Here is a 19,549-nt window from a genome sequence, read left to right as displayed (position 1 = left end):
TTATGTGTGGTATGTGTATATCCTGTGTGTGAGTGTGTACCTCTATGTGGTATGTGTCTGTATGTCTATGCCAGTGTCTCTGTGTGTGTCTGTCATATGTGTGTGTGTGTGTGTGTGTGTGTGTGTGTGTTTGTGCGCGTGTATATATGTTCTGTTTGTTTGTCTGTGTATATGTGGCATGTGTCTTTGTGTTTATGCCAATGTCTCATCTCTATTTGTGTCTGTCTTGTGTTTGTGTGTGTGTAGAAACTGACAATAACAGAAGAAGAAACACATGATATCAATAGATAATATACTGGATTGGGTCATGCGAGTCATGCACAAAATGGACTCTTAAGGCCCACAATAGAACAATGAAAGAATGGCTGGAATCCTAGAGAAGGACAACGTAGAAATAGTGAGAAAATAAGACCAAATACAAAGACAGAAGGTAGAGTGAAGTTACTGAGATGGGGACTTGAAAGTTAGAAGATTACAGGTTATAGGGAGGTATTATAGGTAACGACTGCAGACTCAGGGGAGAGGGTTCACATTCAGGATTCCATTCAGTTTGTATATAAGGTTAAATAGCACCAATGACCACAGAATCCAGTAAAAGGAATTTTATGTCTATATTCAAAGTGATGGACATTCAATATACACAGCAGGATGTGACATTAAGAGGAGTGACCATATTAAAACAACATGACACAGAAAAAATATAGCTATCACCAAGCAAACACGGTTCAGTGTTCCTGCTTCAGATAATCTGCATATTCAGATATGTTTACATACATGTACTTTGACATGGTACAAAGCTAAGGTGAGAGAGAATTAGTTCTATCTTGGACTTTAGGGGTAAAACCTTATACTATGAGAACTTTAAATCAAATGGGCAACCTTCAGGAATATACTACAAATAGTGATGGTAAGCAATGCTTTTCTGAAGTTATAGGAAAGGACCCAAAAGTCAACCTCTTAACCCCAAGAAGAAGGTAAGGAATTCTGTCTGGGAACTCTGGCTAAACTTAGGATCAGAAATCCTCTGACTGGGGAGGGCTTGCTGCAATGGTGTGGAAGCGGGGTGAGGGGAGGGTCTAAGACATTCATAGGAAAGAAAGTGCTATGCATGCCTCCTGCAGTCAACTCAGAGGTTACTGAAGCAAGCAGGGGCCAGCACAGACTCTGGGGCATCAAAGAACATATCAAGAAAAATGGAAGGCTCAGGGAACAGTTATAAAATGTCATCTGGGGGGCAGCAGGCACCCTGAGGATACAGAAATAAAAGATGGGTGAGAAATGGGAAGAGTTGGGGAGGAGACAAAAGCAGGAACACTGACCAACGCACTGGACCATAGAGTTAAGTGTTACCTTTCCCATGCACCCAGGTACATTCTCTCCCATCATGCATTGCATTTGGACGCCATCAGCAAGCAACAGAAGCCAAGGCCAAAACATTCTCTGCAATATTATACCATTGACCAAAAGAAGACCACAGTGCAGCTACATTCATTTCATTTGTATTCTTTGTTATCGATTTTAAGTAGTAGTTTTGTAAAGGTGGGTAAAAAGTAAAAAACACACCAACCTTCTCGCAGCTCTGAGGGATGTAGGGGGGTTTGATGCAGAACACAATGAAATGAGGAAAAGGAGAAAAACAAGGGAAACACAGAGAGAGTAAAAAGGCCATATCAAGGCTTTCAACCACTACTTGAATATCGTTAATTGTTCTAGTTCATCTTTCTACCCCAGCTGGAAAAGTTAGCAACACCTCATGGACTAATGCAGTATTAGGAACAATCACTAGCATCATTTTGAAATTTTCCATAGAGGAAGGAATACATGCCTCATGCAGCAAAGGAGGTCACCATTGTGAGAAAAAGGATTGGAGCTCTCAAAGAATTTAGGGAAGAGAAGGTTCTCAATGCACTTCCACTCCCACCCCCACCCCACCTATCAACTCCACAGAGAGAAGGGGGGGAAAAAAGCATCCCCAGGGGCACAAAATTATCTCTGACAAAATTTCAAAATCAAGCTAGGTTTTTTTTTTTTTCTTAAGAAACCCATTCTATAGTACCTTAAAGCCCTTACAGGCTGCAACCATCCCCTCCCCCGCCCATTACTCAGCTTTGTAGACCCAGAAAACTGACAACTCTAGGGGAGCGAGAGGGGGATACCTTTCGGGAAATGAAAGGTACAGCTATTCCTAAACTCAAGGTGTGACCATTTAAATACTCATGAAAAACTACAAATGGATCCTTATAATTCATTCTTATTTCAAGAACAGCTAATACGAGTCCCTAAAATACAGTCATTACCTTATGGCACATAAATGCATTTACTTATATAAAGCTGTGTTTTAATTAGGAAGCTAAGCGTAAGAGAAAGGAATGCAAGTGGGCTATTTTCATGTAGCAACTGTTTTTCTTAAGTTGGAGCCCTTAGGCTCCTAGCTTCACAGCAGACATCACGGAGATGTAAACACCTTCATGCTTAGGGCTGATTAGTAGCACACCGAGCACTTAGTTCAAGGTTTGTAAGGAAACAGGTAAGAAACAACAGAAAGAGTAAAAGAAACGAAGAAAACTTCAAACAAATACCAAGCACAGTCAGTCAGTACAAGTCAAAAGAGAGTCAGAAGTAAAAAGGCTAATAAAGATCTACAAACCTCAAGCCTCAGGATGATTTGAAAAACAACAGATTTCAAATTTTATTTTTTTACAGAGTAAACTGATTCAGCAACATTCGTCATTACCAAATCCTCTTGTTAAATACTTTCATAATCACACAGACCCCGTGAGCAACTCAATTCCCCCTGAGCCTGAATGGAGACGCCATGCCAGGGTGATGTCATTCCTACCTCTGACATATAAATTGGCAGGGGCAGAGTAGCGAGTGCCCGCGCTGTTGGTGGCAACACACTCGTATTTTCCTTGGTCGGATTCTTCGCTCTGTTCGATCTGCAGGGCTCCTGTATGGATATAAAATACACCACCAAAGAAGTGGTCAGAGAAGGCTTCTGGGGTTCAGCGAGCTAAACCTCTTAACAATATGAAAAGCCCTGCAAAGCGAAGGTCCACTCAACGTCGATTCAATCTCTTGCTAAGTTGCACAGACAGAAAATGATGCGATGAGAAAAACATATAGAGATTATTTTTTTTTACATCATCAATGCTAGCATAAGGAAACAATATCTCTTTTTATTTTTATCCCAAGCAAGACTTCTAGTCATAATTAGCACTCTTAGCTCCTAGACTAATAAAATGAAGATGGGTGAGACTGCTTCAAGGAAGTATGGCTTTTAAATAAAACAAAGGATTAATACTTGGTTTTGTTTTGTTTCATTTTGGCAACAAAAGTGGCGCAAAAGATAGGCACGCTCAAAAAAACCAGACTGAGTTTTCAAGAAAGTCTTCTGCGGAAGAAAGCCAAAAATAGGCAGCGAGCACAAAAAGGCTGCACGAAGCGAAAAAAAATTAAAATTAGTCATTATCAGTTATGAAAATATCACTTAAAGAAATAAAACTCCCTTAAGACATGCAGACTTTTATTTTTTGTTGTTTTTTTGTTTTTTAAGAAAAGAAAGACAGTTTGCCACAACTTACAATCATTTCTGACATTTGCTGAAATGCAAAGAGCGTTCGCATTAGAGGAGTTTTAAAAAGTTCAAAAGCAAGGCCCAGGCCAGCCAGGAAGAGCCAACCAATCACTGCTCGAGGACCTCTGGATAGATCCCCTAAGACACCCATCAAAATCCACTGTGGGATTAGCAGTGTGGTGTCACAAAACCCCAAGAAAAATACAAAAGAAGAATTACAAAAGAAACGCACACGGAGTCAAAGTATGAAAAACCGGCAATACCACATACCACCAAGAGTACTGAGAACCTGTTTCCACGGCTGAAGGACAGAAGATCCAAAAATCCAGAGACGAGCATCCAAGAAAAAAAGAAGTAGAGAAAAAAGCGCTGCTGTCAGACTGAAGGAGGGTCAGGTGGAAGGGGGAGTCATTCTTTGACTTTTAAGACAGTAAGAGAAAAAAGAATTGAAGAACAAAAGCAAAATCCTTTTGAAAGATAAAGACAAAAAGCAGACGGTCCAGGCTGTCTTCTGCATGTCTGCCACTGTTCTCCAGACCGCCCTGGCTTTGGTCCAGAACAAGAACAGCTAAGGAAGAAAAAAATGATCTTTTTTTTTCTCCAGTTGGACAAAAAAAAGGTAAAAGAAGAAGAAAAAAAGGAAAAAAATAAGAGAAAAAAGAAAAAGGAAGAAGAAAAGGAAAAAAAATAAAAAGAGGGACAGATGGTAAGCTGTGACTGGTCTGTGGTCTAAAGACCTGGATATGCTTTCTTTGAAGCATATCACAACTTAAATAATCATTTTCATAAATAAAGAAATGAACAAAACAAAGAGAAAAAGGAAAAGGAAAGTCCACAATGTGAGAGTCACGAATCATAACCAAACGGAGGCAAAGAAATCAGGTTGATGGACATTATGGGAATGGATCTGAAAACAGGACAGAGATGAGAGAGGTGATAGGACAGGGAGAATGAGCAAGATCATTCTGTGAACGTTAGGTCAGCATTCTTACCTCTTATTGGTGTACCACCTGGGTGGATAATATGAATGCAAATAAGATTAGAAAGAAGAAGCATTAGTACGAGAAGAAGGGGGCTAGGGCTGGGGAGAAGAATTCGATTAGATTTACAGATTAAATAAGGTCTTAAAAGAAACTTGAATTACTATACTGGTAAACAGGAATATATTAGATCATTTCATTAGATCATAAAAGCAAGGTAGTGCATTAAACCACAGAGGGCAAAGGTCATAAATTGGCAGAATTGCCTTTTTCAGAGAAGCAACTGAGTTCTTACGTCTGGGGTCACATAGGGTTAGAAGTCTATCTTTTAATTTTTGTATCCTTAAAAAAAGAAATATACAGCACTTTTAATGACATAGTTTAGGAAAATATTAGCTAAGCTATTTAAGTATATATATATATATATATATATATATATATATATATGTATATACTATTTGAGGAAATACTACAAACTAGCTAGAAACAAACAGTCAGGATTGGAATCTTACACTAGTCATTATGCTACAATTGTGTGATTATCTTGTGTATTATTTTATTTCTTTATACAGTGTTCTTAAGATAAACAGCTCTGTGGAGGTATGCATGTGTGCGCCACTACAGAGATCTGGTGCCTACACTGACAGTTAGTAAAATGCATGCCATGCATTTTATTATTAATAATAATAATCATATTCTGAATATGGAAATTAGTGGGGGTGAAGTGCGCTTCAGAACTAAGCACTTACCAATAGATTCTGGAGATTTAAATACGGAGAGAAGAAAGACAGCATAAAAATATTATTATATTCCTCATAATTTGGTACAAATTTTTCAGAGTTAAAGCTTTATTATACTAAATCATCTATGTTACATGTGAATAATTATTTATTTACAACAACAGAATGCTAATCTACACAGTTCTGCTGACAACAAGCAAAAGAGCCAGTTAACAAGACGCTTTACCATCACAGGATAGGGCAAAAGCTGAGAATTCTGGGAAGACAGGCAGTTAACAACTTAGAATTTTCTATCAATATTATTACCAACGTCACAGCACAGAGATTATTAGTATACATTTCTGTGAAATTGCCTAGGGACAGGCTCTAAGAAATTTAGAACGTTTTCTATTTTAATCTATAGAGAGCAAAGGAATAACCTGGGATGAGAACGGGACACGGAGTTGGAGTAAAGAGAAAGAAAACGGCCAAAGCTGGAGTCTACACCAAAGCAGACTTCTGTAGATCCAGTCACTGGAGGGGTCAAAGCCCTCGAGCATGGGCACATATACTGCCACAGCTACTGTGTGGACCAAGCTCACTAACAATGACACAGAAATGGAGTTAAGCAAATCCCTCACTTTCATTGGTACTTCGAAAAGGACTTTAAAAAAATACATCTGGTCACTCAGGAATCCACCTTTCTGTGTATTGTGTATTAGTGAAAAGAAAGCAGATGTGCCCAAACTCACTGACAATTACTACCTGGATGAGTTTAAATGTAGAAAAGAAAGCAGAAAATACACTTGAGTACAACTGAATTATTTTCAGGTTTAATATGAACATTCTTATATGGAAATAGCCACTGGAGCGCTTTGCAAGTTTGGAATGAAATTCAATGTTGAAATAAATTTGTTTCAAAAGAAAACGAAGAAAGAAGAAAGAAGAGAAAATGGATCCATCAAATACCGCAGAAAAAGCAGTAAATTAAAAATTATTAAGAATACAGTCACAGCAGTGAGCAATGTGGATTAAACAGAAGCCGCAAAACACACCAAGGGAAGACAGATTCTGGATGAGGCCATGGCCTCACAAACATGGACAACATATTAAATAACAGAGAAAGAGAAGAGGAAGATAAATCAATACCTAAAAAATAAAAAAAAAATTAAATTAAAATTAAAGAATAAAGAAAGAGAAGGATTTTTTTTTTTAATTGTCTAGGAGTTAGTAGAAACAGTGACAAGACCCTACCTGATCGTAACTGCTTAATACGACCATTGTTGTTGCTTGTGTCAACAGGTAAGAAATCTTTAAACCAAGTGATTTCTGGATCCGGATTACCGCTGGCTGCACACAGCATGGTGGCGGTGCGGGTCCGTTCCACCACCTTCAACTGCGGGCCCATATCAATCGTAGGGAAACCCCTAGGAATCTGATCCTCTGCAAGACAAAAGATTACACAATTATTTCAACAAACTCATTATCTTTCATAAATCTGTTCCTTTATTTATTCAACCTTTGTATAGAACTAAACATTAAGCAGGCCCTGTTGGGCTATTAGAGTAGGACACGGTAGCAAGGTCACTCCCAACCAGTGCTGCACACAATCTATGTGTGAAGGCAGTGCACTAACAAATAGTTCATTGTGTGGCAGACTATGGTGAGGGGACACAGGAATACTCCAGGAGCACAGGGGGGCGGGGAATGGCCACACCAGTGTCTGCCAGGATAAGCAGCTACCTAGGGGGAAGCGCCTTCAATGGATTTTTAGGAAGAAAAGTTTGATGACTAGCAAAAAGGAAGAGGAATTTTGTTTTTCTTTAGGAAGACAAAAATTTAAGTCTAGGTGGTAACACTAGCAAGCTACAGGACCCAGCAGAATGTAAGGGCATTAAGCAGCAATGAAGCAAGCAAGTCGGTTCACACACATATCAAGCTATCTCTACTCCAAGGGGATGTACGTCTTATACCTTTCAAATAAAGCCACACATACATGACTAGTATAGCCACTGGTTTTGCATTCACCCATTAAAATATTAATTAATTTGAAGACTGTTAAATCCATTTTTTTCTGCCAATCTCTAAACAATAAAGAAGAGCTAAAGGGGTCTGCAACCCTATAGGTGGAACAACATTATGAACTAACCAGTACACCACGGAGCTCGTGACTCTAGCTGCATATGTAGCAAAAGATGGCCTAGTTGGCCATCAGTGGAAAGAGAGGCCCATTGGTCTTGCAAACTTTATATGCCCTAGTACAGGGGAACGCCAGGGCCAAGAAGTGGGAGTGGGGCGGGGGGGAGAGTGAGGGGTAGGGTTTGGGGGACTTTTGGGGTAGCATTGGAAATGTAAATGAAGAAAATACCTAATTAAAAATAAATAAATAAATTCTTCAGGAAAAAAAAAGAAGAGTGGTCATTTTCCCATAGCATTTATACTGAACTCTATTACAAATAATCTGGAGATTAATTAAAGCTTAGGATAATTATAAGGTTGATTGCATGCTAAGCCATTTTATATAAGGAACTTGAGCTTCCACAGATTGCATGTGTGCATGTGTGTGTGTTGGTGGGTGTGGGTGTGTGGGTTTGTTCCAGCACTAAGCCCTCTCAGATACTTAAGCAATGAGTATAACTACATGATTTTTTTTTCAAAGAAGCACATGATTGAACTGGGATTAATTCTTCATAAGGAACTTCAATTAATTAGAAAATTGAGTGTACTTTTTACCAAAGAACAAAGAAAGGCAACTCCTGATTACTAACACAAAAGCATGCAATTTTTTTTTACAATAAGAGGATATTTTCCAAAAGGTTAGTAATTAAAAAAAATATGATACCTATATTTTGTATCTCTAATGGACTTTAGGTTAACCATACCCCATATTGAAACTACTCTAGACATTGATCTAGACATTGGTAGACTATCCCCCACCCCCACCCCCACCCCTGTCTCCATTACCAAACTCCTGGCAATAAACTACCTTAACAGCATGTTCATCCAGAATAAAAGACTGATTTCCAAATTAGCCCTACTGGAGTTTTAGCTTGATGGTTAATGCATCTCGAATACAATTGTCTAACATTTGACTTCCAATCAACCTTTGTATTAATTTAATAAATATTTCGTCATGAACACTGAAAGAGCCAATTGTAAACTGACTTGCAAGCATAAATACAAGTGCAAAAAATCCATTGATAAATCATGTGTAATACATGTGGCTTCTTCTCAGCTCCCACCATCTCCATTGACCCAGGGGTCTACTTGATCTGAGACTTGTAAATAGGCAACCATCCAATTCCTACTGCACAACCTGCACTCTGATGGCTTTCCCATATAGTCTGTTGGCCCTATGTGTCTTTTCTGTGTTTTCTCTATAGCCTTGGTGTAATTCAATCTCCTATACTTCCGTGTCCCAGCTCTTTGCTAAATCAGCTCCGTTGCTTATATGGAGGAAGTGGCACACTTGAAGTCAACTTATTCCAAAAGTTTTTCCAAACTCCTTGAAACACATCTCATCTTTTCTTCACCAAAGCTACCACAGCACCAAGCAAGTAAATATACCATGTATCCCTGTCCTACATGTCTTACTTACATCCTGATCACCTGACATGACAAGAATTGGGTTTTTAAATGCCAGTGAGTTCCAAACCTGAGAATTTCTGGAAAGAGGTAACTAGAATAATTCAAGACTGTTCAGATTCCTGAAAGAATGTCAAATGGTACCAGAAAATGGAAAGTTTGGGTGAATAATCCCAGCCTATTGCAAGAGAAAGCTGATGGACTAATAAATCGAAACATAGACTTTGTGTATCCAAGCTGTGTCCGTTCAGGTATGACACCTGAAGTTAGGATAGTCTATTTCTTGTCAGAACAGGCATGTGAAGATGTGAATGGATGTATAAGTGAAACAAACTAACAAAAAGATAACATTATATTTCATTTTTAATGAAATATAATTAAGTTGTAAGATAAAGTCATATCAGATATTCACATTCCTATCCATCCTCAGCCAAATAAAGGTCTATAGTAGACAAGTGTGAGATACAGTGGTTAGAACTTTCAGAATGATCTTTCAAATCTCAAAAGGAAAATTAAAAATTACAACTGAGATAGGGAGTACCTTGAGAATAGGGTTGTGCTAATTTAAAGTCTATTTCAACTGAATTTTACCGAGATATGCTTTCTGTCTTCATAGGTTTTGCCAGTATATTTATATGTATGGTATAGTTCTAATGTTATTTGAGGAAACAAACAAATAAACAAATAAAGCAGAGAGATCAATAATTCTGAACTGCTATATATTATTAAACATCTTACTTCTAAGCTATTGACCAAAAACTGCTTCAAATTTTAAAAATAATTGCCCTTTTCTGTTTAAAAGTGTAATGGATTGCCTTCATCATTTAGAAATGAGACCTCTAAAAACAAATCTTAAACTTAGTTTGCTTTTTGTTTTGTTTTTCATTTTCTGGCAACCAGGTTAGGTTAATAACTGTAAACACCTATCCTGGGATTTCTCAGTGGTCTACATTCCACAGGGCACTGTATCTTCCCACTGGGTTTATCTACTATTTGACTGCAAATGTTTCTATGTTGTTTTGCGGATCAACTCCCTTTCACATATGTATCTCTCTAAAGAGCCAGGCCAATAGTTAGGGTCATCAGTGCACCAGGCACTTACTAAAGGCGCTTCCCCGGGGAATCTGATTTAATAACCATCTATGGGAAATGAAGCCCTCATCTTGGAGGTAACTTGAAGCATGAGCTTTTGCCTCCCAAGCAGACAAGTATATTTGCATCTACTTTCTTTCCCTTTTGGCTCAAGAAGGACACTCTAGAGCATTCTTTTTCATGCACACAACTATATGCCAACAAATACCTTTCTTGCATATTAATCTACAAAGGTATGTAAAGAGAATTTCTTTCGTAGTCCTCATAAGGGTAATTAAATTCTATCCAGCTCTCTTCCTTGCACAGAAACCCTTTGAATCTACTATCTTCATTAAATTTTCATGAGAAACATCACAATGTAACAGATTCAAACAGCCAGAGCTGTTACAAGTTGACAGATGGGGCTTGCTTCCAACTTGACTGTCAGGTATTTGGCAATAAAATTCAGTATTCAACATAAAATAGACGGTAGAAATAATGAAATTTCTAATTGAATGCTTATCTCAGTGGGCATAGTTTAGACGATGTTAATTGCTTTTTTTATCCTCTATATTTATTAGTAATTTATATAAAACTGCCTTGGCCATTTGATAACATGTTTTGACAGTTTATCAAGTCAGTAGAAACTTGAGCATCAAATCAGTACCATTAACACCTTAGCCAAGTAAACACTCTTAGCCAAAGGCAGCCATCAAATATTAACAAACCATCCATGTTAGCACTTTTAAACTTTTACACGAGGTGAAAAGAAAAACATTTTGTCCTATTCATTAATGTGCTCATTAAGGTTTAAACTGCCTTACTTATCACTGTTCTGTATTAATATTCAATCATGCAGAATTATCTTCTAATTCATCAACAATTTAAATCAGACTTGACCTTCAGGAAACCATTTGGTCTGCCGATTTGAGAGGCCATTAAAGGGCAGATGAATACACACTTGTGCTCAATGAATCAAGAATGCTCACGTGCACACACGCGTACACACATACACAGTTTGGGATGCCAGTTGCAGGAGGCACGGGAATACAGCACATACTCTAACTGTGTTCATGTCTTAATGAAATATGCTGATAGGAAAGTTTCAGTTACACTAAAGAAATAGAAATGTGAATGTCAGCATTTTGCAGAATTAATTTACCATTGCTCCTAAATTTGGCATAAGCAGGACTTGAAAGGTACCAGTGACTAAAAGAATATCACTGTTTTAAAGGGAGTTAAGCTTTGCATATCTAAGAGTGATAAAGTAAGGGCTATTGTATAATTTTCTGGGTTAACCTGCTTTCGTTGTTCATCTGTGAATGACTTCAGGAAGGTTTGTACTTCCACTTCAATTCCACAAGCATTGAACCTTTCCTATTTGAAAGGAAACCACAGAACTCTAAACCATCTGCTATGGTCAGAGGTGGCCTTGAGGAATTCTTATTGCCTAATATTGTTAGAGGTTTTGCAAAGTGTATTTTAGGCCTTTTACTAATTTAATAAAGTTGTTATTGAAGGACTGTTTGCCATGGTCCTTGAAAAATCAAACAAACAAGCAACAAAAAAGAAAGAAAGAAAGAAAGAAAGAAAGAAAGAAAGAAAGAAAGAAAGCCAATTTATCAGGTATGTCACCAACATGGTCATGTCCTTGAATTACTGGTATGCTTCCTCGCAAGTACCATCAAGATATTTGTCCCAAACAGTCATAGTTCATTAAAGAAACAACAACAACAACAAAATCCCCCACCAAAACCAAACCAAACCAAAACCCAAAAAACAAAAGCAAAAAACTTACCAAGAGTAGTATAGTGTTTTGAATGAGAATGGTCCCCCATCAGCTCTTATGTTTGGTCCCCAATTGGTGGAGCCCTTTGGGAATGATGAGGTGGTTTGGGTGTGTTGGAGGAGGTGTCTCACAATGGGCTGTGTTTTAAGGTTTCAGCCTTGTACTTGGGGTTCTAGATGTAAACTCATCTGTTCATGCTGCCATGCCTCAGCTCTGCTCTCACTCTCTGGAACCACCAGGCCAATGAATGTTTTCTTTTTTAATTTGCTTTGGTTATAGGGTTCTATCACAGCAATAAAAGAGTGACTGAGATGACTGATTTTACAATAAAGTAAAAGCATCATATGTAGAGAGGGTTGAACAGCTTCTTTTCTTGGAAAATCTGCCCCGAGAATTCAGTTTTCTGAGGGCAGAACAAAAACCACCTTACTGCAATTATTAAATGCATGAACTCATGGAAGGGAGGGGGGTATGGGGACTTTGTGTTCTTTCCCTTATAATTCTCCTGTAAATACATACAATAAACTGACATGTTTAGGATATTATATCAACCATATCAGCATTTATTTAGAAAGCATTTCCATTTTCCTAAAAGGCTTGCCACCTGTCCCTCCTTTAAATTGTTATCCATTCTTGAGTAGATTTGTGACTGTTTTTGTCTTCTTTGGTCTGTGAAGCATGCTCTATTGCATTCCCTGTTCTTATACTGAGCAAGGATGGACTTGCAGGCTCACAGAGTGGCTCTTCATCCATGTTTCCTAACTGATTTATTGAAGTCTGAAGACAATTCTGATGAGCAGAGATGTCTGCTGTGCAAGTGATTCTTTAACTCATTACAGTGGCTGTGGGAGAAGCAGCAATTAAACCTCAACATCTCTTTATACAAGACTTCCCTGCGTAAATTTTTGTTGGCTTCTAAAAATCAAAACTAGAGTCACATGAGAAAACATATGAACACTGTGCTTCCTCAGAGCAAAGAGCAGAATGTGTATCCAGATTTATTGCTATCCCATGTAGAGAATAATACAGTTTCTGGTGTTCAAACTCATTACCAGTTAAAAATAAGTGCATAAACCACATGTATGTGAGGCAAACATTGAATCCAGGTTAACTGAAAGGAACGCAGATTGTGTGTTCCTGGGTATCATATGGCTTTAGGAGTATATGAGCACCTTACAGAAAACTGAAGTCAATCTTCTGACTTAGAATGGTGGAACCACACAGCTGTTGAAGATTTTGTTATAAAAAATACAAGGTGCCAAGTGTTGTGAACACACCTGTGATTTCATTGCTCAAGATGAAAATGAGGAAAGAGAGACTGATGGGAGTGAGGGAGAAAGAAGAGAAAGAGGAAGAAGGAAAAATAAAGAAAAGTTACATTGGTAATTTTGATAATATAGTGCTTTCTTAAACAAAAGTACTAAAAGCTTGCATGTATATATGGATGCTCCATGAATATTGTTGAGAATATTGGAGAGAGGTATGCACCAAAAAGACCCTAACTGATGGAAAAACATTTACTATTCTATCCAGCATATAAGTTGTTAAATTTTTATACATGAGAAGACCTAAAGAATCTCTTAGAGATGTTAAATAAACAATGGTGTTAAAAAGGTCAAATGAAATGATAAAATAATATATTTATTGAAGTCACATGAACATACTGAAGCAAAAGAAAATTTTAATTATTACATCTCCCGGGTGCTCAGGACAGGGTACCATTCATTTTAGAGGTATATAATTGATAATCTTGCTTGTGCCAAATTGAGCCAGGCACTGGGAATATAGTCACTCAGATAATCTCTCTATTGTGTGATTAAATTATTGTCCAAAATAATAAAAAATTGAGAGAACATTAAGTCTCCAGTCCACAGGAAGGAGGACAGAATGAGATAATAGAAGAGACGTGCTCATGCTGCCTGACATCAGTGTTTTGTATCAACTAACATTAGCAGTATCCAAGCTCCAGTAACACCCAGTGTAGAGTAAAAGCATGTGACCCAAAGATTTGCTATGTACGACCGGCCTCCATAAACTGAAAGACAGGAAACAATGCACACAAATGAGGGACTCCGGAATAACAAGAGTCAGGTGTGTTTAGAGAGCAGCTCTTTCTTCAAACCTCTACAGATCCCATGCTCTTCTCCCAGATCTGAACAGGTAGATTTCAGACATACTTAAAAATCTTGGATATCACATTACAAATGACTAAAAAATATCAAAACCAAATTACTTTCTCCCCCCTTTTTATTTTGTTTGTTTGTTTATTTTTTTCAAGGCAGGTTTTCTCTGTGTAGCTCTGGTTATCCTGGAACTTGCTTTGTAGACCAGGTAGACATGAACTCAGAAATTCTCCTGCCTCTGCTTCCCAACTGATGGAATTAAAGGTGTGTGCTACCACTGACAGGTCAGAACTCCTTTCTTCTTAATAGCATGAGGATTCTGTTTTTATTATAAAAAATGAAATTAAATATTCCGTAGGAATAGGTCATATGAAGAGTTCTGGGTTTTATTTGTTTATTTGTTAATTCTTCCATTCTTTGTTATGTAATTATTATAGTACTAGGAAATCAACCTAGGGCCTGATGCATGCTATGCAGTAGTGTAACCATTGAGCTACATATATCCAACAGTAACTTTTTAAAGTAAAATGACAGTTTTTATATTTACCTGTTTTTAAAGATTGTGTGCCATGGTGTAAATGAATGAGGATTAGAGGTTTGTGTATGGGTGTTGTTTCTTCCATTAACCTTGTGGAATTCAGTAAGTCAGCTACATCCCTATGACCCAATGAAGGGACTTCTTAGAATCACAGATATTATTAGTTTTATTCTCAGATAACCTTCCAATTCTGAAAACACATGATTATTCAAAATCAAATATATTAAAGAATATTCCTGTACTATATCAACAAGGCTAACATAGTTCTTCTTTTCCGTTCAGTTCTAGAAACTTAATTCATGCCACACAGAAATGAGCAAGAATGGTATACTGAACTAATGAGACATTTCTGTCCCCTACTAAGTACTGTGATGCTCTGCAAATCTAAAACAAGTGCCCGAGCCTCTGTGGGCAGCAAAATCGTGACAGTGGCAGTGTCTGTACACCCATTATCTATGGACATAAATCAGCCTTCATAATGAACTTACTTCCCAAGTCAAACAAACTACAAATGTTCTAGTCTTTAGGTTTTAGAGTGATTGCATTTTAATTTTCTTTCAACTTTATTGTGCTTCCTGTATGCTAAGTGCTTGTCCTAAAATAAGTACGCATCATGAATAGTTATGGCCTTTTACCCAGGGCCTGCTCAATATAAGCACACTGTAAAACACAATGCTTGGGCATCTTTTATGTTTTAAGAAGAAAATATTAGACATTACCCTCACATAGCATGTGATAGTGATTTGTCAAATTCCTATACTTCAAACATTCTTATTTTAGACATGTACCAATTGAGTCCTTATTAAGTTACCATTGCGTTTTAGGTAGAGGTAAAGTAAAAGATATATGAGTCATGGAAGACTATGAAACACACATGAGAAACATTGAATACACTGCCTAGGATCCCAAATTCACTGTGTCTGTATCTTTGAATTCTGTTGAGGACAGTAAATGGTTTCATGTCTGTTGTAACCAGACAGCAAAATTAGTTTCTTTGTAAACAGTTTACATGTCCAGCCACATGTGAGAAGCCCAAACACATTCATGCTGTTACTTTAAGCCTTAAGGGATCTCTAGCCATGACTAGTTGTATCTCTGAAGGAACTGTCACAGATTCATGGAATATAAAGGGGAGAGATGTTTGCAACTTTGGTAAACATCAATGTACTTCAAGCAATTATTTTTCAAGATAAACGATAGTATCAGGCTACAAACAGGGACTGTTTTATTTCTAGAACACAGTCCTGGAAGAGGGGAGATGATTCATTCATTATACTTTTCTTAAGCAAACCTATGTGGACGAGGCTTGGCTTTTCACTCTTCTACAAGACAACAGGGAATCTGTGTGTTGTGACATCATGACCGTATGGCTCAAAAACCAGCAATTCTTCAAGTGAGGAAGCAACAAAATAAAAGCAAAATAGGTTTCCGAATAAAGCTGAAGTGCTGAGCTGTTATCAAAATGATGCTTAATGAATGAAATTAAGAAAAATTTACAGATAAAGCAGCTCCTAACTGTAAGGCTAGTCTCCCTCAGGGGGGAAAAACACCATAAGAATCAGAGGAAAGCTTCCTACTTATTAATATTTCAAATTGATTTTTTAACAAACATACTAAACATCTGGCCTTAAGACTAATTATGACAGAGATGCAATGAAAAATTATTTAAAAATACTCTTTGCTTTTAAGGACTCTTACTGTGTTGTGAACAGTTAGTAAATTTTTTTTCCTATGACTATGCCCCATGTGAATGAAATATCTGAGCTGAGGAGATGGCTCAGTAGGTTAAGCTGCTTGTCACCAAGACACATGACCTAAGTTCAAATGCTGAGAACTACCTGGTAGAATGAGAAGACGTCTGGGCATTGTTCTCTGCTCTTCACATGTACCATGGTGTGTGTGTAACTGTATACACACACACACACACACACACACTTGATAAATGTAAACAATAGTAGAAAAGTAGGTACTGATAAGTTGTTAGAAGCTTCAACAGTAGGTGCTACTATAATTTAGTATAGCAAGAGCTGACCTCGTGGTATTCCAGGGGAAAGTTCAATTTTATGAAATATTTTTCATAGCAGAACACCAATCCCAGTTAGACTGAGTTATTGTTTAAATGTTGTGAATGCAATTTTACATGGCAATAAGTCAGTAACTTGTACCGTATTACTACTTGGCTTTAGACAACAATTATTCTTTTGTCATTTAAAGTGAGACAAAAAGAAAGAAAGAAAGAAAGAAAGAAAGAAAGAAAGAAAGAAAGAAAGAAAGAAAGAAAGAAAGCCAGGTGTGGTGGCGCATGCCTTTAATCCCAGCACGGGAGGCAGAGGCAGGCAGACTTCTGAGTTCAAGGCCAGCCTGGTCTACAGAGTGAGTTCCAGGACAGCCAGGGCTACACAGAGAAACCCTGTCACGTAAAACAAACAAACAAACAAACAAAAATCAACAACAAAAAAATCCCAACCTTACTAGCTAATATTATTAACAATACTTAATTAGTCATTGATACAAACAGAATCTATAGTGATGCTTGCTGTTCTTTCTAGAGTATGAGAATCTCATGGAAATAACAAAAGTCTACATTCTAATATATGCTTTATTTAATCAATTCCAGATGAAGCTCATATTTTAAATCATTAATTTGATTATTTTTAGAGAAGAAGAGCTATAATTCAGTTTTTTGATTGTTTTCTGATTGATTTTACTTTGTTGAAGAAAGAGAGCCAAAAAGACAGAAATGGTCACCAAAACGCATGGCACTTTTGATTCAGTCTCCATTATGCACTAGTTTATTCTTAACAAACTTAAAACAAAGCTGAGGAAGCCATTTGTCCTGTTAACAATATTTTACTATAGATAAGCAACGAACATTTTTTAGTCCTCAGATGATTTATTAAAAAGAAAGTCAGAATGAAGCATAAAGTTTTGGGTAGGAACTGAAGTATTAGGGTAAAGTTTTGAATATATACAAATAGATGTAGAAATTAATGCAACTTTAAATGAGTGTGCCTACACACATTAAGGAAATCACTGTAACAAATCAAACAACTTTTTCAGTTTTGTGAACCAAGAGGCAAGGAAGAGCAATAAGGAATAGTAATGGTTCTATCTTCTATCCTCTAGTGAAGGGAAACTGAGTATCTTGGGGATGGCAGATTCAGTCTCAGTCATCGCTGGAACAACGAAGGAAACAACTCATACATAGAGCCATCTTCTTGAACAAGAAAATGCATAATAAATGATTAAGATATGGCAAGACTACACTGATAACAGCATGAAGGAACTAAATGTGGGTCAGATTGTCAATAAAGTATTTGACCTGATCGATTTTTTAACATGCTGAACAAAATGAATAGCTGTATTAATATAGCCTCAAAATATTTCCAAACAAAATGTATTAAGTATAAAGTAAGTATTAGTAGTTTTACAATGGAGAAAGCTCATAGAAACAAACTTGGTCAGGAAAGCAAATTTAGCAATATCAGGAGTTGGATAAATCAAAGCTGTGTGCTAAGAAAACATAATGCCACTCCAACATAACTCTTCAGAAAGATTCCCAAGTCTGGTTCTATGGAATTATCAGAAAAATGCTAAATGAAAATATGTCGTATTTACAAAAGTATCCAAATCAGAAATATCAATGAAAGGTTGAACTGACAATTCTGAACTGAAGATTTAGAAACAGTTAAAGCTGCTTGGGTTGTGACAACTAGGACTGTTTCAATTTCCTATACCACATACAGGTAAATTAAATGAAGTAGTACTATATCCTTTTTACTTGATACTTTTTGTAAATTTTTAAAATATGTTTTAAATGAAATAGAATTATATCTCTTACTCCTGACCTTTACTCCCTCCAGGCTCTCCCAGCTATCCTCCAGAGATTCCTCCTTGTATCTGTTCACTTTCAAACTGACAATCTACTTTACTTTATTATTTTTCCATATGTGCATACACATGATATTTATGAATATGTCTATATATACACACATATATAGTTTGTGTTTGTATGTACATGTGCATATGTATGCATATCATTTATGTATATACACATGTGTATGTGTATATGTGTATATATACATGTATGTATGTATATATGCATGGATGGATGGATGGATGTATGGATGTATGTATGGATATGTACACATATATAAAAACACATATATTTATTTGGCCTTAGTCCGCTTTGGTTTTCATATGTATGTTTGAAAGGCTGAGCACCATGGACTAGAGTTTCCAATAAGGGCTCACCCCTGTGATGAACTGATTCCCCTTTCCCAGCACTCATTAGTTGTCTGTAGTTCCTTTTCTAGAGTGGAATCTTAATTGACATTTCCCCAGTAATATGATAAATTCAGTTTGAAAAACATTACGAGAGACTCCTACAATTTGAAAATTATGGATTTTTCTCCCTAAATCTTATGATAGCAAAATGCAACCCTTCAACAATGTTTGAAATGAAAATTATTTCTGAGCAGATATTTCTTCTATGTTTTGAGCAGATACTTTAATACCTAACAGTTTTGCAATGATAACAATGACAGACAAAACACATTGGGTCTGGAATTAGATAATATCCTATAAAAAGTAAGACTTACCAATACATTATCTTTCAAACTGAAGTTGAAAAGAATGAGAATTCAGGAGACAGTCTCGGGATATACTAGAAAAATATTTCTTATAAAAGATAGAGAACTTCAGTCCAATTTCCCTTATGAATATCGATGCAAAAATCCTCAATAAAATTCTTGCTAACCGAATCCAAGAACACATCAAAACAATCATCCATCCTGACCAAGTAGGTTTCATCCCAGGGATGCAAGGATGGTTCAATATACGGAAATCCATCAACGTAATCCAGTATATAAACAAACTCAAAGACAAAAACCACATGATCATCTCGTTAGATGCTGAAAAAGCATTTGACAAAATCCAACACCTATTCATGATAAAAGTCTTGGAAAGATCAGGAATTCAAGGCCCATACCTAAAAATGATAAAAGCAATCTACAGCAAACCAGTAGCCAACATCAAAGTAAATGATGAGAAGCTGGAAGCAATCCCAAAAAAATCAGGGACTAGACAAGGCTGTCCACTCTCGCCCTACCTATTCAACATTGTACTTGAAGTCCTAGCCAGAGCAATTAGACAACAAAAGGAGATA

The 19,549-nt window shown here is 36.9% G+C and overlaps 1 protein-coding gene across 25 annotated transcripts in view; it reads right to left on the bottom strand.

The window, feature by feature from the left end:
- The window catches only part of Ptprd (protein tyrosine phosphatase receptor type D), a 2,287,128-nt gene that overhangs the window by 198,037 nt on the left and 2,069,542 nt on the right, over positions 1-19,549 (bottom strand). For 19 of the 25 annotated variants that reach the window (XM_085839214.1, XM_085839210.1, XM_085839224.1 and 16 more), the window contains 3 exons: positions 6,531-6,719; positions 4,570-4,587; positions 2,840-2,950 (listed from right to left, as the gene is read on the bottom strand). In XM_085839214.1, the coding sequence (XP_085695340.1) occupies positions 2,840-2,950; positions 4,570-4,587; positions 6,531-6,719 (318 nt within the window). The remainder of the gene's footprint in view (positions 1-2,839; positions 2,951-4,569; positions 4,588-6,530; positions 6,720-19,549) is intronic. The other 6 variants (XM_085839216.1, XM_085839234.1, XM_085839223.1 and 3 more) reach the window with 1 other exon arrangement.

This window comes from Mus caroli, unplaced genomic scaffold (assembly GCF_978045245.1).
Source record: "Mus caroli unplaced genomic scaffold, Mus_caroli_1 scaffold_6, whole genome shotgun sequence".
Classification (NCBI taxonomy): domain Eukaryota; kingdom Metazoa; phylum Chordata; class Mammalia; order Rodentia; family Muridae; genus Mus; species Mus caroli.
This window is presented reverse-complemented; position numbering and strand designations above follow the sequence as displayed.